The sequence below is a fragment of the Pezoporus flaviventris genome, unplaced genomic scaffold (assembly GCF_033815535.1).
Source record: "Pezoporus flaviventris isolate CSIRO_AGI_PZ_B2104156 unplaced genomic scaffold, CSIRO_AGI_Pfla_v1 ptg000001l, whole genome shotgun sequence".
Classification (NCBI taxonomy): domain Eukaryota; kingdom Metazoa; phylum Chordata; class Aves; order Psittaciformes; family Psittacidae; genus Pezoporus; species Pezoporus flaviventris.
The window spans coordinates 34,496,613-34,521,776 of NW_026892549.1; the positions used below are offsets into that span (position 1 = coordinate 34,496,613).

The 25,164-nt window shown below is 36.8% G+C and overlaps 1 protein-coding gene across 7 annotated transcripts in view; it reads right to left on the reverse strand.

Annotated features, from left to right (window-relative positions):
- The window catches only part of ADK (adenosine kinase), a 305,830-nt gene that overhangs the window by 207,868 nt on the left and 72,798 nt on the right, over positions 1-25,164 (reverse strand). For all 7 annotated transcript variants that reach the window (XM_061451234.1, XM_061451218.1, XM_061451225.1 and 4 more), the window contains one exon: positions 8,247-8,325. In XM_061451234.1, coding sequence (XP_061307218.1) covers positions 8,247-8,325 — 79 coding nt within the window. The remainder of the gene's footprint in view (positions 1-8,246; positions 8,326-25,164) is intronic.

Sequence of the window (25,164 nt, forward strand, 5' to 3'; positions counted from 1 at the left end):
TCTTCAATGCTTTAAAACAAAAAATCTAGGCAGCTCTCAAATATTACAGAATTTCTCTGACATCCGTACCAATCATCTCGGACATTGTATCAGCTTCCCAAGCTGCATGTCACAATTCTGAAGAGGAACGGCTGTCTGTTCTGTCAGAAGTGTGGACGCATCATTGCGGTGTTTGACACAGGCTAATTTGGAAACACACATGAATGATAAAAGTGCGCTTGAGAGAATACATAACTTAGGAAATTGATGTCACTGACATGTGACAATGCCCACTGTGACCCTATCAGTGGGACATCATCTTTGCAATAGTGGGAATAGCTATTGTTGTATTTCCAGAGAGAGAAACCTCAACGACTATTTTTGTTAGCACTGAGGCATGTTTTGTTATGCATTCGCCAAGTAGACGTCTTACTCATGAGGACTGGCCACAGCACTGGCAGTAGATGTTCAAGAGATTCAGTGTACTGGCTAGTAGCATATAAACTTTAGAAAGGTATAAATAAGCAAGATTTAGCTGTAAGTCCTAACTCTTTCTCTGTTTTAACTTCATTTACATAAAATAGATTTGAGATGTAGGTATGTGCACTTGCAGCACAGGCTGCCATCACTGTAACTGATTGAAGACCACACCAGTGTGGCATGGCAGCAGCACATGGAAGCTGGTATGGAAGGAAACACATGCATCAGGACTATTTTCTGGCAGAGAAGGTGAGGCTATACTCCTAAGTTTATTAAACCATACCAAACAGAAAACAGTTTGGAGAGCTTTTTCATACTTTTTCTTGAAAGCTGATTGAACTATTGAAAATATTGGAAACACATGTTTGCTGGGGCCACCAAGCCCATCTGAGTAGGGGATGTAATGAAGCTGTTTAAGGAATATCAAGCATAAAGCCAAAAATAACTCTGAGGAATTTAACATTCTGACCCAAATGGTTCAGAAAACACAAAGCCTATCTCTCTTGGAAAAAAAAAAAAATCTGATTTCTTTAGGTCAACAGACATATAGAGAGTTAAATGTTCTCTGCTTCACTAAGAGGAAAATGTTGTTTAGGGGACTTGCCTGACCTTTCTGGTAGCACTATCCAGAAACAGTTTTTGGAGAAAGGTATTTGTAGCATAAGTGAATTTAAGCAAACAATAAGCAGAACAGAGAACATTTCTAGTAGATGACATGATGGATTCCGTAAAACAATGATGGGTCTCGCAAAGTTGCATCACCATCAAAAAACTGAGAGTATGCTTGGGGTAACCTCACGGATAACTTTTCCATTACCACTCTCCCAGTTATTCCTGTTCAATACATTTTGAGGCCTGCTCCTGAGCCAAAACTTTCTTCCTGCTATGCCTCAGTCTAATCAATTGTATAGAAGTAATCCAAAAATATTCGCAAGTGAGGAAAAGAATAAATTCATTACTTAGATGCCCATTTACACAGAATGATAGGAAAGTGAGGAGGAAATCACTAGATGACTGTAAACCGAAAAGCCAATGTGTGATGGACCTTGTAGATTACACACAAAAAGTAATGTTTATCCAAAGGTGCTACTTTGCAAATACATGCAAACTTAATTTTAAAAGCATGGAACCAGCTGCAATGGAACTAGTTCTATGTTTACAAGATTACAGCTTCTATTCTTTAATAAATGCAGTTCTGCCTGCAAGTATTTTTCATAGCTAAATTTTTAATTTTACAGACTGTTTTTGGATTAAGCATGACATGACCCAGTAGGCACATATGTTGAATATAAATCCAAGGTTTGGCTAATTACTCACATAACAAATAGTAAAAATCTGAAACACATCTAAGCCTTCAGCACATATAATTTTTTATAAACAAGCATGAATCTTATAAACAAATGAATCTGTTCATTTTGCAAAATTAAATTCTCAAACTTGTCAGCTTACTAGAATTCTAAAAAGCACAATCACTTTAAATTAACAGATCAAGTTAATCATCACTGAAGAATAAAAATTGGGATGAAGTCACATGCCCTTGAAATACAGGCAGACACCAGAAAAGTGTCATACCTCCCTAATGTACAGAAGACACTAGAATTCAAGTGCTTAAGATATTTTTGTATCCTATTATTCTTAGAGTTATCTCTCATTTAAAAGTCATTCTCATCACACATTATTAAGAGTAATAGATAAATACTCTAGTTTAAAACCAAGCTGCTTTGAAATAGCTAACAACAATACACAGAATTTGCAAACAAGTTGCAAAACCACAAAAACCCAAAAGCTTAACATTAGATAGTGAGAGGCAGCTCAGGAAAAAAAACAGGGAGTCATTACAATTTCCTGAGGTGTGTGTTATAAAAACATTACTGTGAAGTCCCGAGAGTATCTGTATGAAAGCTTCCTGAGAATTGTAACTTCTGTTTCCCCCCATCTGCCAGTCCTACAAATTCAACTTGAAACGTGTCAAGCTATGTTCTCCCAAGTTCATATGCCATCACTAGCAATAAAACTTATATAATGAGAATTTCAGAATTCTTCTGAGGATGAATAAACAATAGAATATAGCACTCTAACTGCTAACTTAGATACACGGTGGTATCAGAATTGTTAGAATGCTATTAAGAAATAAAGCATAAACCAAGAGCATCCATTCTAAGGATAAAGAATGCATCGTTCTTTATATGCACTTCCAAAAAAAACAAGAACAAAAATGTGCTGTTTGTTGCCAAGGTTGTTTTGTTTAAAATCCAAGTTATAAAATTCTATCAAGTTAGACTTGAAATTCAGCGCTTGAGTTGCAAAGATAAAAACTTCAGAGACTACTTCTTGCAGTTCTAACCTCAGCACTCTAAACTCAAACTAAACACTGATAAAAATCACACAAATATGGCCTGGTCAGCAATACTTACCCTGTCTGCACATGCAAACTATTTATTTTAGATACTTTAAAGTCACGAGCCCTATTAAAATATTCAGATATTTTTTTTCTCCCTTCCAGATCAATGTCTGTTGTTAGACAGACACAGTCTTAATTAAAATTACAGAGGAAGCTGAGTACTAGTAAAATACTGTCTTCACAAATCTGAATTTAGTTTGCTGGCAGAACTCTAAAACAATACATTATTTATGAACTGCATGAAGTTACATGTATGCATATTTTATAGATTTAATATAATGGATCCAATCATTTGGAGGGATTGCAAAAACTCAGATTAAAGCAAGATGTGACATATCATATTAGATACAAAGCCAAAATTTAATGAGACAAGTAAAGGTCAGAGCAGCACACTGCAGTTTCAATTTGATACCCCCACTCTCCTCCTTGTTTTTAAGCATGCATCATAACTTTGACTTAAAACACAAAGCAAAACTAAAAGTTTGTATAAAGGGATAACTCTAATGCCAAGAACACTAAAGAAAACAGGAAAATTAAGCCTTCATTTCTATTCCAGAATCTAAGTGACTGCAATTCAGTTCATCATCTCTAGTCCTCATTTTCCAAAATACTATCAAGTAGTTTTCAGTGAATTACGACTGATTAATTAAAGCTTGATCCAGAGAAGTTACTAACACTCCCTACTGGTGGGTTAAGAGAAAAAGAAAATACCAACAACTCTGTCTAATAGCAACATAGCACCTCTAGAAGTGCATTATTACCTGCATTTTAATATCTGACAAACTTGATATTTCTAATAATCCGGATTCCAATTGTTTTTTATATTGTGCTGCACTCAGGAAAACCCTTAACCATTATTCCTCTTCCACTCCCCCCATTCTTTATAGTCTGTCTCTATTCTTCCATTCAGTACCAAAGTCATAAACAGAAAGAAATTTATTTCAATAAGACTTTTTCCTTTAGGCCTTGGATGTACTAAATCTGTTCTGGTTATCCATCTTTTCTTTTCCAGATGAACAAATTTACACCCAAGAAAGATCAGAGTGGACAAGGAAAATAAGATTGGTAAGGAAGAAATAAGGATTGCACAATGAGGGATGCAGAATCAGAGCAACACTGGGATTTTCACACTGTTTTTCTCTTTCCTGGTTACTTATCTCCTACCTTCTCAAATAAATTCGTCTTTCCCCTCACACACTTTTCTGTCTACGCTTTCTTCACTTCTTTTGTCACTATTCCTCTCCTAACATGAATTAGTATATCCAAGACACGATTTGCCACTAATTTAAACTCATTAAAGAGCAAATAAACTGTAATCTCATTTATTTTATTTATTTTTATGCTGTTACTGTCATTTCTGGAATATACCAATCACTACTTCCCTCCTCACCCAACTCCTCATTCGTAATACGAGTTAGGTCAAGTGAAAATCACTTTGACTTCCTTACTCTTTCCAAGATCACTGTATGTTAATATCCAAGAGAACCTGAACATAAACATCCTATCTTCTGAACATAAACATCCTATCTTACTGGCTTGAATATCGTTCCTCATTACTTTTATACTGCTCTTGGTACTCCCTTTCACCATTTTCAGGTGTTTTTAAAAAATAATATTGTACTTATAAAAATGCTTATATAATACACTTCTGAAAAGTGAGAATGCAACATTCCAGGTTTCCACCTTTTTATTATCTTCCATACTTCCAATTTTTAAACCAAGTCTTTGCAACACAATTTTTTATTTGTCCCTCCCTCTCCCTTTAAAGAGCTTTTCCTCTAATTATCTTTTGACTCTGCTTCTGCATTTTATTTTTCACAAATAAATGTCTTTGCCACTGTGCATTAGAAGCATTTCTACCAAAAAAAAAAAAAAAACCAACAAAACCCACTTTTTTATTGTCCCCAATACATCCAGAGCTTTTTCTTTTTCTAACCCTGCTGAGGTACCCTGTCTGCATAATGCTCACTTTCAGCAGTCAACATTCATCATTTTGATTCTCACAAAGCTCTCCAACCATCATTCACTCCTGCAGTGCAGCACACACTCTAACTTCTGCTCTGCTGCAAGACAACATTGAAAAATACCGATTCCCTTTTAGTAACTTACCTGCCAAATTCTTCCTTCAAGGCTGTACTTTAGATCTTTCCTTTCTGTTAACATGCCAGGAAAAAAAAAACACTAATTCTACTTTTCACAGCTTGACTGCAATTCTGCTTAATTCTTTGTAAACTTCTAAAATCTTCATCTCCATTACAGTTGATGCTGCTTTAAATTTTAGCTCCAAACCCCATGATTTAAGCTTAATTTTCTTCCCAGCTTTCTTCATTATTCAGTGTTTCTTCCGATTGCCTCTTTCTGTGATTACTATCACAAATTCCTCACAGATGATAAATACAGTATTTCTAAGACTTTTTTTCCCTACTCTCTCCCTCATTTTATTTTATTTTTTTGTTTTGTAAGAAGCTGGTTTCTCCTTGTCAGGGACAGAGTCCTTTCTTGAGTACTTTCTTGAGTACATTTCACTACCTTTGTAGATACAAAAGAAATATCCAAACTACATGAAGATGTGTAACAAGTGATGATCACCATACACTAAGTAAACAAGCATTTGACAGTTTCATTTTCCTTTTCTAAACACATATATTGTAAGATTCTGAACCCATTTTGACTTTGTGTATTTTTGTTTCAACTTGGTGCTGCTTTTCTGACCCTTAAAGAAACAGACTATTTGAAACAAACATTTCAATGACCTTATTTGCAGCACTTCTTAAATTCTTTTTATTCCAATCATTAATTGCTCTCCAATTTTCCTGCTACACTTCTGAATAATCCACTCTTCCCACTAAGAAATGAACTTTTAAAAACGCAGTTGCCAGATTTCAGAGGCCATTTGATCGTTTCCAACCATTCTACTCAAGACAGTTGTATTCCATTACAGTCAGGCTTCTGAAGACGCTTTTCTTTAACATGCTATTATTTCCCATCAGCTTTTAAACAGCTCCAACAAACTTTTTTAGTTTTTATCTCTCAGCTTTTAGCAGACTTCTGCAAGCTTTTCCCATCAAGTAACACAAGTTGAGGAAAATAATAAAAGCTGTATTCTCAGGATTTCTTCCCCACGTTTCTTCTCACAAATAATCCACATTCACTTAGAGTGTGGCTACCTCAGAGCTCTGATCTAATTTATTGGTCCTTTACTTGTCAACCCCCAGCCAGGCTTCTTGAATCAGTCTTTGCTTTCTCCCTGTACTTTCAACAAATATGTAAGTTATTCAGATATAAGATTACTTACACACTCCTCTCCAATATGCCAGTGAATATTCCTGCAAAAATTCTTCCAGAATTTCTAGTTTAATTTCTAGTTTACAGTTAAAGTTTTTTTCTATCCTCACATTTTTTTGTCTGTGAAAGCTTACAGGATAACAGCTTCTTTCAAGATTTCCAGAACACACTTTTCTCTCTCTCACCCTCCTATCCCTCTTTTTAAAGCCTCTTAGTGATGTTATGTTATTCATGCACAACTGTTTGAAGTTTCAATCTTATTTGAAACAAAAAACTAGGAGATGACAACCCTTCTGGAGACAAATACAATTCCAGATGGCAACTAGAGCTAAATGAGACTCTGAACTCAAAGCCAAGGTAAAGGAAAAGTTCACTGGCAAAACTCGATCAGTATAAGAAAGGAGCATTGACATAGAAAGCCCTACATTTCATGGATTCAATTTTCTTCTCTCATTGACTCTAGATAGGTTCTGTGTACTTCACATGATAATTACTGAACAACACCTGAACTGACAGATTAAAAGACAGTTAAGTATGAGACACAGTTTGCTAATAAATTAGCTGATACCAAGGTCACTTCAAGGAGAACTGGAACTCTTAGAACGTTTCAAACTTTAGGAATTCTGAGTGTACTGCATGCATTTGCTTCCACACCTCCTCAACCTAGATGTAGGAATAGAAGCAGAATTTCATGCCACTGAACCACAAAACAGTGGTAGAACTCCCTTCAAAAAGTTGCCCTCTAATCAGCTGTCATGGAAGAGACACCAGCTCTATAGCATCCCCAGAGGTCAAGCAAGTCATATTGACACAGAACTAATGGAGTAACTTGAGCTCTCCTGAGGGGGCATTTTTTTTAAAGTATCAGAAGCAAAAACTTGGCTTGACCACACAGTAAACAAACACACCCCCCCCCCCCCCGAAACAACAAGAAACCTAACAAAGAAACCTTCATTACGTAACCATTTCAGAATTACAATGCTACATACAATAAAACACAAGCAACTCAGATTTCCCTCTGTTGTGAAAAGTTTATATCACAAATATTTGCAATATATATGCAATTAAAACCTTAGTAAAGAAGCAGCAACTGTTTTGTACAAAGGAACAGCAATTAATACTATAATTATTTTTCCCTGTTAATTGGCAAGGTAACCTTTGTTAAATTGTAACTTAATTTTTTCCAAATGTGCTTTTAATGCTATCTGGCAGTAAGTTTTACTTATATAGGAAATCTGGAAGCTAATAAGCCAGGATCATTAACAAAAAGGTTATATATACAGTTTACATATTTTTTTATTTATAGGATTTGAACATCTATCACAATCTAAAAACATATAGTCAGGTATATGCTTAAGAGTATGGTGACAAAAGGCATATACTTTAGTTACAGAATAGCTAGAACACCTGAAACTCAATTCATCATTACTGCTATTCACCATATCCATACCAGAAACATTATCCTTGTAAAAAAAAAAACAAAAAAAAAACCAAAAAAACAAAACCCAAAAAACTTTCTATATTTTCATATTTTATGGACAAATTTTCAAGTTCTTACAGGATAAATGTGGTTAGAATCACAGAAGTGTGCAGGCCAGCAGATCTCTAGTCCAACCTACCAGGGGTTGGACTAGAGGGCCAGCCTCAAATTTAGATCTGATTACCCAAGGACTCATAATGGTAAATTATTAAAATCTCAGAGCACAGGGATTCAGCAACTTCTTTTTTTAACCATTCTCATTGTGACTTTTTTACTCCTTACTGGAAGAGTCCTAACTGCAGCTAGGGACCTAATCCTTGCCACTTACCCTTCCACCATACGCCTTTGACAAAAGCCTTGCTCAATCTTCCTTAAAACCCTCCCTTCCACTCCTGGGTACATTGTAGTTGTAACTATATCCTTAATGGAAAGTGTGTGAAAAGAACAGAGAGCATAACTGTAAAATAAATCATGCCAAAAAAAATAAGCACAGTCGGAGCAATAGAATGACAAGCACCCACTCAGTCATGCTCATGACAAATACAGACAATACAGATCATCAAGTTGATTCAAACTCAACACTTAAAATTACCAATAACTCTTTTTTAAGGAAGAACAAACCTGGGCCACTTTAACGGAATTTTGAGTAGAACCACCAGCATGATATTCTACTTTGAACTTCTTCACAAGTTCTTCAAATCTGGTAAAAAAGAAAAAAAAAATGCAGAGAAGAAAAAAAGTTAAACTACTTTTTTTTTTTTTTCAAAAAGAAAACATTAAGATTAGAAGTAAATGACATCATGTTATTTGAAATCAATACATTCAGATATATTAGTTGCTACATATGGTGAAACTGGGAACATCTATTTCGATGTTGTTCAAATTACAGAGCAAAGTGTGACATCAACCTGAATCCTTTACCTTAAAGTCACAAGTGGAGTAAGTAACTGGAAAAAAACATTATCTGAAGCATAAGGTTGATTGCAATTAACTGTTAGATTGATAAAATATATGCTTGAAGAAAAATTATACAAATGAAGACATTCAGATACTTATTCCACATAATTAAAGCTAAAAAAAGAATGTAAAATCAAGTGAGAAGATTGAGGAGATCCGGTGTCTGTTTCAAAATTAACTTGACCCAAACAACAGTGCTATGTTTTACGGTTTCATATGAAATAGTACATTTTGACAGGTGAAGAGCTTTTATGAACAAATCTACTAGTATGTGAGAATATCTGATAACAGAAAAGCCATGTGTCTCCCAATGAGCTTTCAAATCCTTTAAGTCATACTACTACAAAAACATAGGATACTCTGGTAATGTTCAGTAGTATATTATAAGGTTTGATCATTAAAAGAAATATTCAAACTCTTAATGGAAATATCTACCCTCAGATATTTCAGATAAAACTTTAAGGTTAAGAGCCAAATAGAGTTCTGTAAGATGGTCATGATGCATCTGATCAAAGTACACCACAGCTCAAGAACCAGTCTTCTCTCTAGTCACAGGCAAGTGCCACAGGACACAGGGAGTTGTGGAGACTGCTGTGCATGAATACTGCATCATGCCTATAAGTTCTAAACACACTTCAAAATGAGTGGATTGAACAGCAGGATGAACAACCTCAGAACGCATTAGATTCAGAAGGATGTACCCCTGCAGGCAAGTTAAAATGTTTTCTGTAAAATTTGTTTGCATATTTTAGGTTTAAAATGACTTCAAGGTCAACTCTAATTAATAGCACAGATTTGCCCTTCAGGTCTATTAATTTTAGATGTTTACCCTTAACAAATGAGGCTTGCCCAGTTGGATGTATTTTAACATATTTTATTGTATTCACCTGTATTATCTTTTAAAAAAAAGTGACACTCCTTATTTCAGACACAGTGAAAGATTAACACTATCTGCCTACCCTACCCTTCATCTCCCCCTCACAAACCCCAATTTCCTTATAGTATGTGAACAATAGCTTTAGGGATAGATTTGTCAAATAATGACTTGTTTGTTTAAAAGGTTTTGATTTTCAATACATTGGTACTAATAGGAACATTTTTCCTTCTACAGTACTTCCCATTTAAAATGTCTGAATAATGAGCTACTCACCCCAGCAAACTACCGATGGGCATACAATTAGAAAGAACCAAGAACTAAATTACTACATATGCTTTTCACAGCTATCCACACTACTAATTATCCACCAATTCTATGTCAAGCAACTGAAACCTCAAATGACAGCAAGTAGCTGAAAGTGGGGAAAAAAAATAACAGAAACCAACAGGTCTCCTAACAATTGCTTCTCCAGCAAAGACATACAAACTGTCATGTACCAATTATGTATTTTGGCAATATTTTTTCTTTAATTTAATTGACACTTTACCTTTGAATGTGTACTGCCCAAATCACGTGGTTATTTTTGTATAGCTACAAGCATACCAATTAATATTTTAATTCCTTTACCTAAAGCCATCTAAAGTTTCTATGTCCATATTATTTAATGGCATGTTAACCCTCATAAATTTAGTATTCTGTAGCTGATCACCGACATTAGCAGCCCTAAATCTATATGAGTATGCATTTAAATACTTACCTTGTAGTTTGAGTGAATAAGATACGTGGTATCTGAATTTGGGGAACCAAATTGGAAACAGCCTTAAAATACTATCTGTATTATGAAGACTTCAAGGTGCCATCTTTGTAATCTAAGAAATCATCTGAACAAATCTTTTTACAATTACTTAAAATAGTAAGACAAACAATGGCAACTATCTTTCACTATTTCAGCACTAGCATTAAAAGTACTAAGTCCTTTTCTTCAAATTAAGATAGCAAACTCAACACCTATGAAGGTCTGTTACATGAAAAAGAATGAGAGTTTGTACAGATGCAAGAAAAATATTTATTGCTGGTCCTTTTCCATGACACACCGGAAGGATGATATAAATGATGTTGTTATAACCCACAAAAGCCTGATAAGCAAGTTGTATCAAGAATGACCTCAAAATTAAGAATGTCAATAGCTTTTTATCTTAAGAAGATGAACAGTTAGATGGGCATTTTTCAAAATGTCAGCAGATGGCACAGGCAGTGTGGGAACGCTGACTTCGTCACTGTCTGCTATATGTCTGACCCGCAAAGAGAAGACTGTCATTCCAGTATGCCTCAGAAACATGGTATTTGCTTTTATAAAACTCTCCATTTTAAGGAAGGAAGTTCAACTGTAGAAACTGCTCTGAGGCCCGGGAATGCTACACAGAGCTTCTGTGTGTGCTTCAGGACCAAGCTGTTATCACACTTCAGATAATTCAAGAAAATTAAAACCTTATGAGCAAGACTGAATAATATTTTTGTTTCACATTCTGCAATTGTTGGTCTTTCTGAGCATTTTTTAAGGCTGTGCTATATCTGAGAACTGTGACCCTTCTCCTGACCTAGCAACATACCGTAACCTTAAATAACAGAATAATAAATCCCACAATCAGCACCGTATCAAGGGGCCCCATTTTTGGTACCATGAATTTGTTCACCGCATTGCAGTGTATTTTAACAAAAACAAGTTCGCATTTGCAGCAGCATATGTTTTCAGTGGTGATACTGCTGATCAACTCTAGCACTGACCAAAGAGGATATGTCAATGATTTGCTCAATTATACTAAAGGCAATAGCACTTCTGTCAGAAGCGGTTTTTCCCTCCCTCCCCCTTTTTTTAAGAAGGATTGACTCCTAACTGAATTTGACACTGAAAGGTGAAGCTTTTCAGTAGCTTCCCTTTTGACAGAATTAATGGCTATTAAAAAAGGTACAAGGTGGCAATGGAAGACGCTATTTTATAAAAGAATACAAATGAGAATAATTTTTTTTATTATTATTATTTTTTACCAGGATACACCCTCTTACATTACAGGAGGTTAGAGACTTATTTTTAAAAGGCACAGACTCCCCTTGCATATGCCATATGATTACCTCCAACTGGAGATAGTTATGAAAATTTCCTCGCAGTAAGTATCACTACTGACAATGTCACCACCCTTTTTGTCACTCAAACCATTCATAACCTGAGCATCACTATTCATCTTCTCTGTGTCCTCTTACCAAATTATGCGTAAACCCTACACGATTCTTTCCTGTTCTTAAAATGCACAATTTACTGTATTATACAAATAAATGCACTCATCTTTATATCTAATCCCTTCAGACAGCTGCAAAGATCATGAGTGTCAACTACCCCTGTGACTAGCTCACTTCTCTCCACATCCCTCTTCTCAGTCAAGCAGAAGCCACTTCCCTACATTTTCAAGGACCAGCAAAGCATTATAGCACTGAACATACCATCTTTCTTTCACTGCATTCAGATTTACAACAGCCTCTTGGCACAAAAAGGTCAACAAAAATACCTTTTCTCTCACCAACCCATGATATCTCCAATGTCCAGTTACTAGAATTTTCTGTGAATATTAGCAAATTTATTTTAAACCTTCTTTCAAGATGTCCTTCACCATAATGTCTAAAAAAAAGTCTTCAGCAAGGCTGTGTGATTTCCCGAGGCTATTCTCCGTCCTAATGACTGGCAATCCTCTCCTGGATCAATACCCATCTCCCGTAACTCGTTTTATACACAAAAACTGAGGCTTTTGGAGCTGCGACTATCTTCTCTGTTACACAGCAACAAATACAATAATGTTTGGCTCACCATGGTTTCAAAACCAAACTGACAAGAAAAATAAGCACATAAAACATTCCCTGCAACTGAAGGCAGACAACACAAGGCAATGGAGCTACAAGTAAGGAAAATTAAAGCAACTCAAGTAAAGCTGTTCAAGTTTTTGGACACAATTTATATTAGACTAAAAAGAAACTCCTTTTGAAAAGTAAAATGGCTACAGAATACTAACATTTAACTAATGTCTTATAGAGAGAGAGCACCAGGAAAAACATTTCTGATGCATATGTCAGAAGGTACTTATCTGCAAGAAGTAATCTCTTGTTTTTCAGCAGGGTGTGTTGCCCTGGATATCTTTTGATATATCTGCTTATTACCTAAGATGTACTCAATAGCATACCTCAGCAGGGAGCTACACATTAAAAAATAAAAAAATAAAAAAATTAGCTGCCAAAAACAGCTAGAAAGGAGAGAAAAATAATTTTTTCCTTTTTGCTTGTGCATGTGATAATGACAGCCTGAATGTAAGATAAAAATCTGGTTACTTTGTATAATAATAATACAATATTTCCAGTGGATTTTTGTTTGGTGCTATAAAAACTTTCAGAAATACTAAAATGGAAATCTCTTAATCAATAAAAGGTTGCAAGTTACAAGTAACTCTGTAACCTTTTTTTTTTTTGGAGGTAAGTTGGGGCTAGGGAGGCAGCCTTTGTGATACCTCTAGAGAGGAAGGTAGGCTAGGATTTGGTATGTTTTCAAGCTATTGGATAAATTTTAATTAGATTTTAATTAAAAACCATAATTATGGTGATTCTGACACCTTTCCCAGATATTTATTTTTAGTTAAAAGAAGCAGTCATATGAAGACATTGCAACAGCTCAAACGTTCAGCTGTGAGGAGAAGCAGACTAATACACTGACAGTTACATGTTTGATCCTTTTAATTGCATTTTTTAAAATCTACTTAAATCTCCAAATTAAGTAACCTGTGTCAGAATGTCTACAAAATCACTCCATAAATTAAGGAAAAAAAAATATGTGGGAGAGTGAGCATCATATTATACAACCTGTTTTAATAATACTAAAAGCTCACTAAAACCACAAAGAGAGTAACAAATATTATTTCAATTTTTTAAGGAAACCTTCAAGGAATAAATCAAGACAAACAACTAAATAATTCCAAACCTGCATCCTGACTGTTTTGCAAGGCATAGCAGAAGTACTTATGCGTACATCTGGACAAGGCTGTCATCTGTCACATTCTCAGTTTCATCACAGCTTGGGCCAATGCCAGAACGATGCAGACAGCCACACCGCCAGGCAGATGGGGCACATGTTACAGAAAGACAACCTTCCTGGTCAGTGTTAGCAGGCAAGCTGAAGCCCTCATAATTCGATGTGAAGTAAAATCCAACTGAGGTTTAAGGAAAATGTCTAGCCTTGAGATTCAAGGATTATAATTAAGCCACAAAGTATTATTTTTAAACGTAAGTAAAAGGGAGAATACTTTGGGACAAATGCTGTGGGTAAAAAGGAAAGTAATTCACATTTTTAACTCTAACGAGCGTATCTAATTTCTCTTTATTATACAACTCAGTGTTCAAAGTTCAAACCTTAGAAAAGATATATATATGAACTATTTCATCCCTCGTCTTTGACATATAACCAATTAAGATTGAGATGCAGATATAACTGCTTGTTCTTACTTAAAATTAGATCTGAAAGAGCAAAAATACTGCCTTTTAGAAATAAGGTACAATCACAGAGGTACATGAGAAAACTTTATAACAGCTGCTTGGAAATGACTGACTTTATGCAGAGCTAGTTCTTCTCCTTATTACCTTGGCACAGAATTAAAGAGCTTGGGAATGGGTAGGGGAGTAGAGGGGAAGAATCAAACATGCTAAAAAGGAAGTATTGCAGACAGGTTAACACCATGGACGTATAACACATGAGAAAGATAAATATGTTCAGAATATGACTGCTACAATTGTATACAGCGGATTACCATATTTTTCTCCTTTATTTACTGAAGTTCAGAAAACAGTGACTCTTCATGGAAGTATTTACTGTTGCAAACTAGAATTTCACATAAAGTATTTTCCTAATCACCTCATCCAAACAAACAGCAAATGAAAAAAGCCAGTAATTCCAACCAGGTTAGGATTATGAGTACCAAATGTTAATATATGAAAGAAGAAGAAAAAAAAAATGCATAGGCAAATTGCAAGATTCATAGCTTTGAAATATTTTACCACGAATGTTAGAGCAAGGTTGAAAAAAATGCACTTAAATGTCAGTTTGATAAAAGCCAAAAGAACATTTTCCACATGTGTTTGTATTTAGGCATATTGAAACAAGATGGAAAAAGTACCAGTCATTCAAACGTAAGGTTAAAACATCAGCTCTTAAGGATCATGATGTAAAGAAATTTCTCAAAGTATTGTTGTTTTCCTCTTCTCAGCAGAGTCAGGAAAATTTATGCAAGTGCTCTTGAAAAACTTCCCTTATTCCAGATTATCTGGATATCTTCCTCCTCTACGTTACCTGAACAATGTACATGATTACACTCAAAAACATCAGCCACCACAAGGCAAGTGTTTCTGTTGATATTCTGAAATGCTGTAGGAAAGGAAAAAACTAGACCACTGGATTATTAGAAGACTACATTTCTGATTCAACTGCCCCTAAACACTACAAATACATACACACATTATATATACAGAGTGCCTTCACAACCCTTAAAATATGTGTATTATATCTGATTACTATAGTATGGGCCAAGAAGACTAAAATTTTTCTCTCTCTTAAGTTTCTAATGAAAATGTTTTCAGAAGTTTCATCTGAGGACAGATAATCAAAAAATACTATGGAGAATTTCTGACAGTTCAGAAGTTCTCAAGTTTATGCTTTCCTCCCACTGCCTTTTTGGAAGAAGATCTTCCAAAGATCAGCCAAAACTCAAAAATTCTGCAGATACATCTAGGGATTTGCACCACAGTATTTGTTGCAAAACACTGTAGACAGAAATAGCTCCTTGCCCTTATACATTGCCAGTAAGGATCAAAAGACACACAGGCAGGGAAAAGCATGCAGCATTTACCTTTTTCATCCTTGGATGTGCCAAAGTATGTTTAGGAGCAGTAAGGAACAAGGTCATTTCCTTTGTTATTTCTCAGTAGTATTACAAAAACATTTACACTTGCTCCTGATGTTCCCAGTATACATTTGGCAGCTTGCACACAAGAATACTACTTCCAAAAAAACTGTGTCATTTGCTGCTTGCTTCTCAAAGTAGCATGAGAATACCTACTTTCTGAGACTAACTAGTAAAACTAACCAATGAAAGGGCAACTTGTTTATCATACTAGAGGAGCATACTTAATCCTTTTAACATCAATAACTCTGTTCTACAAAAAAAAAAAAAAAAAAAGCAGCAACCCAAGTAACACTGACTGGTTTTGAAAATAAGACTAGATTTACAAAATTAAAAGCAAATTAGAGATCATAATCCTAATTATGCAACAATCAGATGAGACTGCAGTAGATGCTTCCCACTTGGCACAGTAGAGACCAGGTGTTAACTGTCAATAAACCTTTAGTGAATGCTAATTGAAACTGCTGTTTCACAAGCATCAACTTACTCCAGCTCACATCAAAGAGAACATTTGTTTAACTTAGCAGGATATTTGCCAAGAATATTTTAATATTAAAAGTATTCAGTCACCAAGAGATCTTACACCTCATCTTTGCTTCAATTTAGATTATCTAAAAATGCAGTACAAATCGTATTAAGTTGCCTATATAGAACTGACAAGAAAGCATGCACACTCACACCTTGCAGAGAGAAATATTTTACTATGGTAACTTTACAATTTGTACTTTTATTATAGAATCATAGAATACTTAGGGTTGGAAAGAACCTTAAGATCATCAAGTTCCAACCCCCCTGCCATGGGCAGGGACACCTCACACTAAACCATGTCACCCAAGGCTTCGTCCAACCTGGTCTTGAACACTGCCAGGGATGGGGCATTCACAACCTCTCTGAGCAACCCATTCCAGTGCCTCACCACCCTCACAGGAAAGAACTTCTTCCTTATATCCAATCTAAACTTCCCTTGTTTAAGTTTTAACCCATTACTTCTTGTCCTATCACTACAGTGCCTAATGAAGAGTCCCTCCCCAGCATCCCTATAGGCCCCCTTCAGATACTGGAAGGCTGCTATGAGGTCTCCACGCAGCCTTCTCTTCTCCAGGCTGAACAGCCCCAACTTTCTCAGCCTGTCTTCATATGGGAGGTGCTCCAGTCCCCTGATCATCCTCGTGGCCCTCCTCTGGACTTCTTCCAACAGTTCCATGTCCTTTTTATGTTGAGGACACCAGAACTGCACACAGTACTCCAAGTGAGGTCTCACAAGAGCAGAGTAGAGGGGCAGGATCACCTCCTTTGACCTGCTGGTCATGCTCCTTTTGATGCAGCCCAGGATACGGTTGGCTTTCTGGGCTGCAAGCGCACACTGAAGCCAGCTCATGTTCATTTTCTCATCAACCAACACCCCCAAGTTTTTCTCCGCAGGGCTGCTCTGAATCTCTTCTCTGCCCAACCTGTAGCTGTGCCTGGGATTTCTACGACCCAGGTGTAGGACCTTGCACTTGGCATGGTTAAACTTCATCAGGTTGGCATCAGCCCACCTCACAAGCATGTCGAGGTCCCTCTGGATGGCATTCCTTCCCTCCAGTGTGTCAACCGAACCACACAGCTTGGTGTCATAGGGAAACTTGCTGAGGGCGCACTCAATCCTAACAAGTTTGCCAATGAACCAGTTTAAAGTTTGCCGGTTATAAATACAACAAAACAGTAAAACAGTGAAAAGTAAGTTCACCAAGGTGCGAAGTCTGGGTTCCAATTCAAAGTTGATAAAATATTAGAAAGTTTTGCAGAGCTATACCGAAACAAAATTATAAACTAATTGTTTCCATACATCACTCAGATAAAGAATCATTTTATCTGAGTAACGTTCACCACTAGCACAAAGTTCAAAATAATAGTGACAGATGTTAACCGCTCTCTAAACCACTTTTTTGTTCTTTACTATAATGTAAGTGGTTCACATCACTTCAATTACACTGCTAAAATATCTATTTTTCTTCATCTCTTACGCTATTTTAAATTCTTTTAAACCAGCATCTACTCAGTAAATTTAAATCAAGAAAACGTTAAAATACATCAGAATTTCTAAGTAAACCAAGAAGACAGTACATGTCCACTCTAAGCTCCTATTAACATGCACTGAACTATAATAGTTTTCCTCATGAACAAATAATAGAGTGCAGAAAATGCTGGTCTGAGCACAACCAAATATCAAGATTTCTATTTTAGTCCTCTAATGCCCCATTTCTCAATACAGCTCCGTCTTGAATATCCCTTAACATACTCACCTCCTGATACAGGGTAACAACATGAATTTCTGTAGCTCAGAAACATGCAATATTTACTACCACAAGCACACACACATGCTCCCAAGTATGTTCCTTTTTGTAAGTTTTTGATAAGTACATTATCATGTGTTCACATCTTTATTTTCAGTAGGTAGTACTGGAAACCACAGGAGGAACCAACTATTTATTATCAGCATCTTTGGATACTCAGGAGAAAAAAAAAAAAAAAAAAAAAAGAGATAAAAGAAATAAAAAGGAACCAGAACTGTTCAGACAGGATAACATGGAAATATGCTGCTTTCACTTTTGGAAAAGACAAAAACCTGGCTCTCCTACAAGCAGGAGAACTGGTGGGATGACATCCAAGGACTGGATACATATAATATAATATGAGAAGATGCATAAATTGCCTGCTAAGGAGACAATTGTGGGACAATCTGTAGTCAGTATAGTGTACTCAAACTAGGCATAAACAAATGAGATCAGGATTTGGAAGCAGTATAACCACAGCAGCCTGATGTTTAGGAAAAGTTAATTCTTTCTGCTAAAAGACAGGGTAAGTTTTCCCATGAAAATTTACATGCTACTGCAGCTAAATTTATTGTGATACATGCACCAACTTATTTATAGGTTTTTCAGGTATTTTGACCACACCACCATTGTCTGCAATGTAGATATATACCAGAGTTCTAAAATGTTAAATATTTGTCTTGACTAACTCTGTCTAAGCCCCATAGGTTACTTAGGAGCAGCACACACTGGTAATACCAGAATCATCAAGCTTGATTGGTTTAAAGCATTTTGTACAGTGACCACAGCAGTAGGAGAAGATAGGTTAAAACAGTAGAGACTGAAGCATCAGCAGGTGCTAATAATGCAAAATATTTGTTTGAATGCGGTAAGAAAAAATTTTCTTTTATCTCGGTATTCCACTGATAATTGAAATAAAAGCAAACCCAAAAGGCTAAATAAGCAATGGAGAGTAAAAATTATTGCCTCTAAAGAAAAAATCCTTTTGCAACCAAAACAGAAAGGCCTCTTCACACTTGTAATATGCTTTACAAGAGGAAGATGTGTAAACAAAAGAAGGTAATTACATAGATTGTTAAGTGGCAAAAGTACCAAAGTGGCAAGTACCAAAGCTGACAAAAAGACTTGACACTGATACTGCTCTTATAAACACTTCCTTTACAGAATAGGGTTTGGGGGTCTTTTTTCTACCCTCTTTCATACAGTTCCCCCTGAATCATTGCAGTTTTTTTAATAAATGATTCATTTGCACTACCAAACTCTGAAATTTCAATACTACAAAAATTAAGCAACGAGATTAATAACTTTGATTAATCATAATCTTACACTGTTTTTTACTTGAGTGGTGGTATTTTCACCTAAAAAACAAAGCCTTCCCTGTTATATCAGCACAAAATCCTTCAAACCTTAAGGGAAGGGGTCGAAGGAGAGACTTTGATTTGCATGCAGAAAGCAAAAGCAAAATAAAATATAGTCTTCAGTAGGGACCAAAACAAAGATGCTGGGTAATCCTTAAAAGTAATACACTGGAAGTTGATAAATCTGGGGTTCTCTCAAGGATGAAAGCCTTACATTGGGTTTACCTAGTTAGGAATCTTTTCAGAAGATCCCTAGAACTAGATAACACATTCAGATTTCAAGAAATTAATGATGTTCTGAATTAGAAAGCAACTACATATTCTTCTCTATCCATAAAAGGTGACTGTCTTCAATTAACCTGCTTTCTCAGAAATGTTTCTCTATTACACCATTGCGAGGCTCTCCACCAGTCTTCCAGTTTTTGAGATTTTCATATACATCATAATACAATAATAATAATAGTAAGTGCATGCTTATTCTTCCAGGGAGATAAGTCTCCATTTCAATGTATTTTCTAGATGAAGCTTTAGTTACTTGACAGAATATCTCCTGCAGAGATTAGCCTATTATTATTTGGTACAGACCCTCTCTGAAAGCAAGAAGCCCATTTTCTCCAGATGACTCATTAACAAGCACGACAGAATGAAGTGTTCCAGCCTGAAATGCCAACAGCTAAAAATAACTCATCCCACAGCCTATGACAATTCAGTCCATCTCTTCACTCCACAGGCACAATCTCAGAGGGTCACCTTTTGGGTGAAAAAATTAGCATATGCAATTAAGGGGGAAGGGGAGGACACCACCCAAAAATCACAAGTTACAAAAAAGCTGCAAGGCTATATACAAGTAGGCTTATATACAAGTACTGTATATATAGGGAGCAATGTTCCAAGCAGCACTAAAAGGCTAATTTCACAGCAGAACAACGATTCCTAGATTGAAAGAAATAATCCAAACATTTGACCCAAATATCCCTCTGATAAACTGGTCATTGTGACTTCCCCTGCCTACGTACACTCTGCCACTACAACACTGACAAGACATGTTTAGTGATACCCTGCATTAGTCTTCATGCTATTATTGAGAAGCTCACAGTCGGCTGTTAAGTTTCACAGAATCACACCAGCTCTTGCTGAACAGTGTTTCTGAAACGCAGCATTTCGTCACAGGAGATAAGCACAAAAGAATTTCTCTCTCCCTCCAAGAAGGCTGGAATCAAGTAGGAAGAAATGTATCTTCTTAGCCTCAGTCCTACAGAAACTAGGGGAAAATACTAATCTGTCTTTATTAGCGTTACAGAAATACTTTCTTGACTAAGAAATCACAGATCATAGAGTAGTCTGGGTTGGAAGGGACTTTTAAAGGTCATCCAGTCCAACCCCCTTGCAATGAGCAGTGACATCTTCAGCTAGATCAGCTTCCTCAGAGCTCCATCTAGCTGACCTTGAACGTTGCAAGGGATGGGGCATCTACCACTGCTCTGGACCACCTCTTCCATGTTTGTTTCGCCACCCTCATTGTAAAAAATTTATTCCTCATATCTAGTCTAAATGTTCCCTCTTTCAGTTTAAAACCATTACCCCTTGTCCTATCATAACAGACCCTGCTAAAAAGTTTGTCCTGACTTTCTTATAAGCCCCTTTTAAATACTGAAAGGATACAGTAAGGTCTCTCCAGACCCCTCTCTTTTCCAGGCTAAACAATCCCAGCTCTCTTACCCACTTCTTCACAGGAGAGTTGTTCCTCTGGTTATTACTGTGGTCTTCCTCTGGACTCGCTCTAACAGGTTGGTATCTTTCCTGTGCTAAGGACTCCAGAGCTGGATACCGTACTTCAAGTGGGGTCTCATGAGAGCAGAGCAGAGCGGCAGGATCACCTCCTTTGACCTGCTGGTCACGCTCCTTTTGATGCAGCCCAGGATACAGTTGGCTTTTTGGACTGCAAGCTCACACTGCCAGCTCATGTCCAGCTTTTCATCCACCAGTACCCCCAGGTCCTTCTCCACAGGACTGCTCTCAGTTCCTTCATCCCCAGCCTGTATTGATATCAGGAGTTGCCCTGACCCAGGTGCAGAACCCTGCACTTGGCCTTGCTCAACCTCATGGCATTCACATGGGCACACTTCTCAGTGCGGAAAATCCCACGTGGGGAACTTAGCAGCTACAGACCACTGAAGGATAACCTCTGTGTCTGAAAAGCTGCTAGAACAAACACCAATGCATAAGAACCTAGTAGTTAAATGTCACACAGTGACCATTAATTTCATATCAACTTTTTTTCTTTTTTTAAACAGATCAATACTTAAGAAAATATTGAAGAAATTTAGTTTTTTCAAGAAATGTCGAGAAGGAAGATGAACAGTTGAATAATGACTCTTACAAAGAAATCAAACAACATTTCATATGTCTTGCAGGCACGAAGAAATGAACTTAACTAAGACTTAGACTACACATTACAGAAAGCTAACTACATATAGGGAAATAGCCTACATAGACAGGGAAGAATCTCCTTCACTCATATTTTGAGAACAGTTAGACGAACTTCCATATATTTCACCTATATATGTTTAGCTTGGTGCTATATAGAATCATAGAATCATAGAATGGTTAGGGTTGGAAAGGACCTTAAGATCATCAAGTTCCAACCCCCTGCCATGGGCAGGGACACCTCACACTAAACCATATCACCCAAGGCTTAGTCCAGCCTGGTCTTGAACACTGCCAGGGTTGGAGCATTCACAGCCTCCCTGGGCAACCCATTCCAGTGCCTCATCACCCTAACAAGAAAGAATTTCCTTCTTATATACAATCTAAACTTTCCCTGTTTAAGTTTTAACCCGTTACCCCTTGTCCTATCACTACAGTCCCTAATGAAGAGTCCCTCCCCAGCATCCTTGTAGGCCCCCTTCAGATACTGGAAGGCTGCTATGAGGTCTCCACGCAGCCTTCTCTTCTCCAGGCTGAACAGCTCCAACTTTCTCAGCCTGTCTTCATACGGGAGGTGCTCCAGTCCCCTGATTATCCTCGTGGCCCTCCTCTGGACTTGTTTCAACAGTTCCATGTCCTTTTTATGTTGAGGACACCAGAACTACACACAATACTCCACGTGAGGTCTCACAAGAGCAGAGTAGAGGGGCAGGATCAACTCTTTCGAACTGCTGGTCACGTTCCTTTTGATGCAGCCCAGGATACGGTTGGCTTTCTGGGCTGCGAGCGAACACACTGCCAGCTCATGTTCATTTTCTCATTGAACAGCACCCCCAAGTCCTTCTCCACAGGGCTGCTCTGCTCTATAGAATGGACTTGAGGTTAATACCGGCCCTCTGTGTTTATAATTAGAAGTACAGGAGAAAAACTAATGACATTTCGTCAGTTTTCTTATCTCTAGATTGAACATTCTTTTAATTCTCAACATGTAAAACAAAAGCCCCCACAAAAGAAAAACTAACATATAAGGAGATTGCAAAGGAACTCACTGCACAGTTTTTGCAGAAAACCAAAGTCAGTAACTCATTTCATTTCAAGCATAATCTTTCACATTAAGGTCACAGAAGATAAAGAATACCCAGCTGTTCCAGAAATCAGGCAACTGTAATGAAGTTCCACAGAAATCTAAAGCAACCACAACTACTTCTCCAAGTGGTAAAAAAATGGTGAGGCACTGGAATTGGCTGCCCAAAGAAGGTGAGAATGCTCACCTGGCGGTGTTCAAGACCAGGTTGGACAGAGCCTTGGGTAGCATGGTTTAGTGGGAGGTGTCCCTGTCCAGGCAGGGGGGTTGGAACTAGATCATCTTAAGGTCCTTTCCAATCCTAACTATTCTATGATTCTATGATTTAACTTTCCTTTTCATGAACAAAGAAAAATATTATGAAAATAAATAATAGAACCTTTAACTAAATCCCCTCTTGGGAAGAGGGAGAAAGAAAAGGAAAGCCCCTGTAAGTGTCCAAAGAATAATAATAAAATACACACACACAAAAAACAGAACAAACCACCCACAAACACACAAAAGCCCCCCCCCAAAAAAAAAAACCACAACCCACAACAAAAAAAGCCCCCCCCCAAAACCAAGAAACACATCATCTTTTGTAATATCTCTAGATGTTCCAGTATTAATCATAATAAGAATGATGCAAGAGTGCTCAAAGACTACAAAAATAGCTGAAAGAACAATTTTGAATACCCACACAAGACCAGATTAAGAGTTTCCATGGGTAAATCTGAATGTCCTGAGGTTATTATGAAAGCAATTTTGGAAAACTTATTTTTTAAGAGGACATCAAGACTTCACTTCGACTGATATATGGGTGCATGTGACATAAATAGCTCTAAAACAATAAAGGACCTTGACCTAAATACTGCCCATGCATAAGATTGGTCAGGTTGAAAAAATCCCAATGTTATGATAATTTGTTGCTCCTCCTTATAAAAATGGAGGACATCATCATGCCAGTGTGAAAAATCAACAGTATGAACACCATAAGCAGCTTTGGTGTTCATCACCTTAAATGGAAACAGTGAAAGCTGAAATGGGTACAGAAAAGAGCAACAGATATAATCAAAGTAATGGAAATGCTTTCACATTAATGAAGACAACCAGGACACAGTCTAGAAGAGTCAACTATGGAGAAAAACAATCAAGATCTACAAATTCATCAGTGGAACATGTGATTATTCAGGTCATTTCATACTACAAGAGATAAAGACCATAAATAAAAGCTAGTGAAAGATTCCAAAGATGAAAAACAGTAGACTTTTACAATACATATGGTGAAGCTATTATGCTCTTTCCATAGCAGACTATGGATGTCAGAAGCATAATGAATTCAAGAAATTACTGAATGAATGAGCAAAACACCTAGCAAAATTTATTTGTTAACAAAGAACCCAACCGCTGCACCCCCCACCCAACCACTATCATCTCCATTTCACAAACTGTCTAAACATCATTTGTTAAAAGCTGGGAGTATATTCAAAACAAATACAGAAATTCAGTAATGTTTGCTATGTATCACAGACATGCCTCCCCAGTCTCAACTGCTAGTTAACTGAGCCCTTGAACTGCCTGGATGTGAACATAACTATGTTCTTACGTAATACCAAGCAGCGGTACGTGAGCTATTCAGCTGTTTTAAGTAGCCTTTTTCACCATGACACAGTGCTTTGTTATTGAGAGGACTTGGACAGAATATTACACTTAATTTAGTGTGGCTGAACCACTTGCAAGAGAAAACACTTGACTTTTACGCCAAAGGCTGGCTGGTGATGTTCACCAGATTACAGCAATACTATCCAATTCAAACATATTTCAAATATATTTTCTGTAGCACGTATAGCCTTGTGGGATGATCCACGTAGAGCATTAGTGTGCAGAGAGTTTAAAGAAAGTATCACTACCTGCCAGACTTGCAGGTGATTCTCCCTCGAGTTTGAATATGCTACTTCGTAGGGGAACACCTCTGCAAGAGCTTGACTCAGTTCACAGACAAAGCCTATCTCCTTCTAGCAGGAGTTCCCGGCTTGGTCTTATCATTGGAAGAATGTCTCACATAAAACTATTTCCCTCTCTAATTTTTACTCACTAATAATTTTGTCTTCTCTGAGACTAGAGAAGACAAAAAAGGAGGTTGAAAACAAACATGCTTACCCTTACTCTCTCTAGCTAAGAATCACCAGTAATGAGAAAATTAAACTTTATCAATGAAACATGCCTGAAAGTATTCTGTTATAAAGCTGTTATTTGTATCAAGACCATATACATTTCAGTAGGAATGGAAATGCATTTAATCAAAGAACAACTTGCAACCGTTTCTTTTTATACACCATGTAATCCTTTGAGTACAAAATTTTGACCAAGGTGGATTAAGACCAAAAATTACACCAATTTTGTATCTTATTTCAATCCCTAAAGATTTAGGGTTTTAAAATATGTTCCAAAGAGGTTATTTTAAAAGTCACAGTGAAATAATAAATTCAAAATTAGAGTCTGCAGTTTTAGTAAATAGTTTGATATAATGGTAAACTCTAATTTGTTTGCTTGAA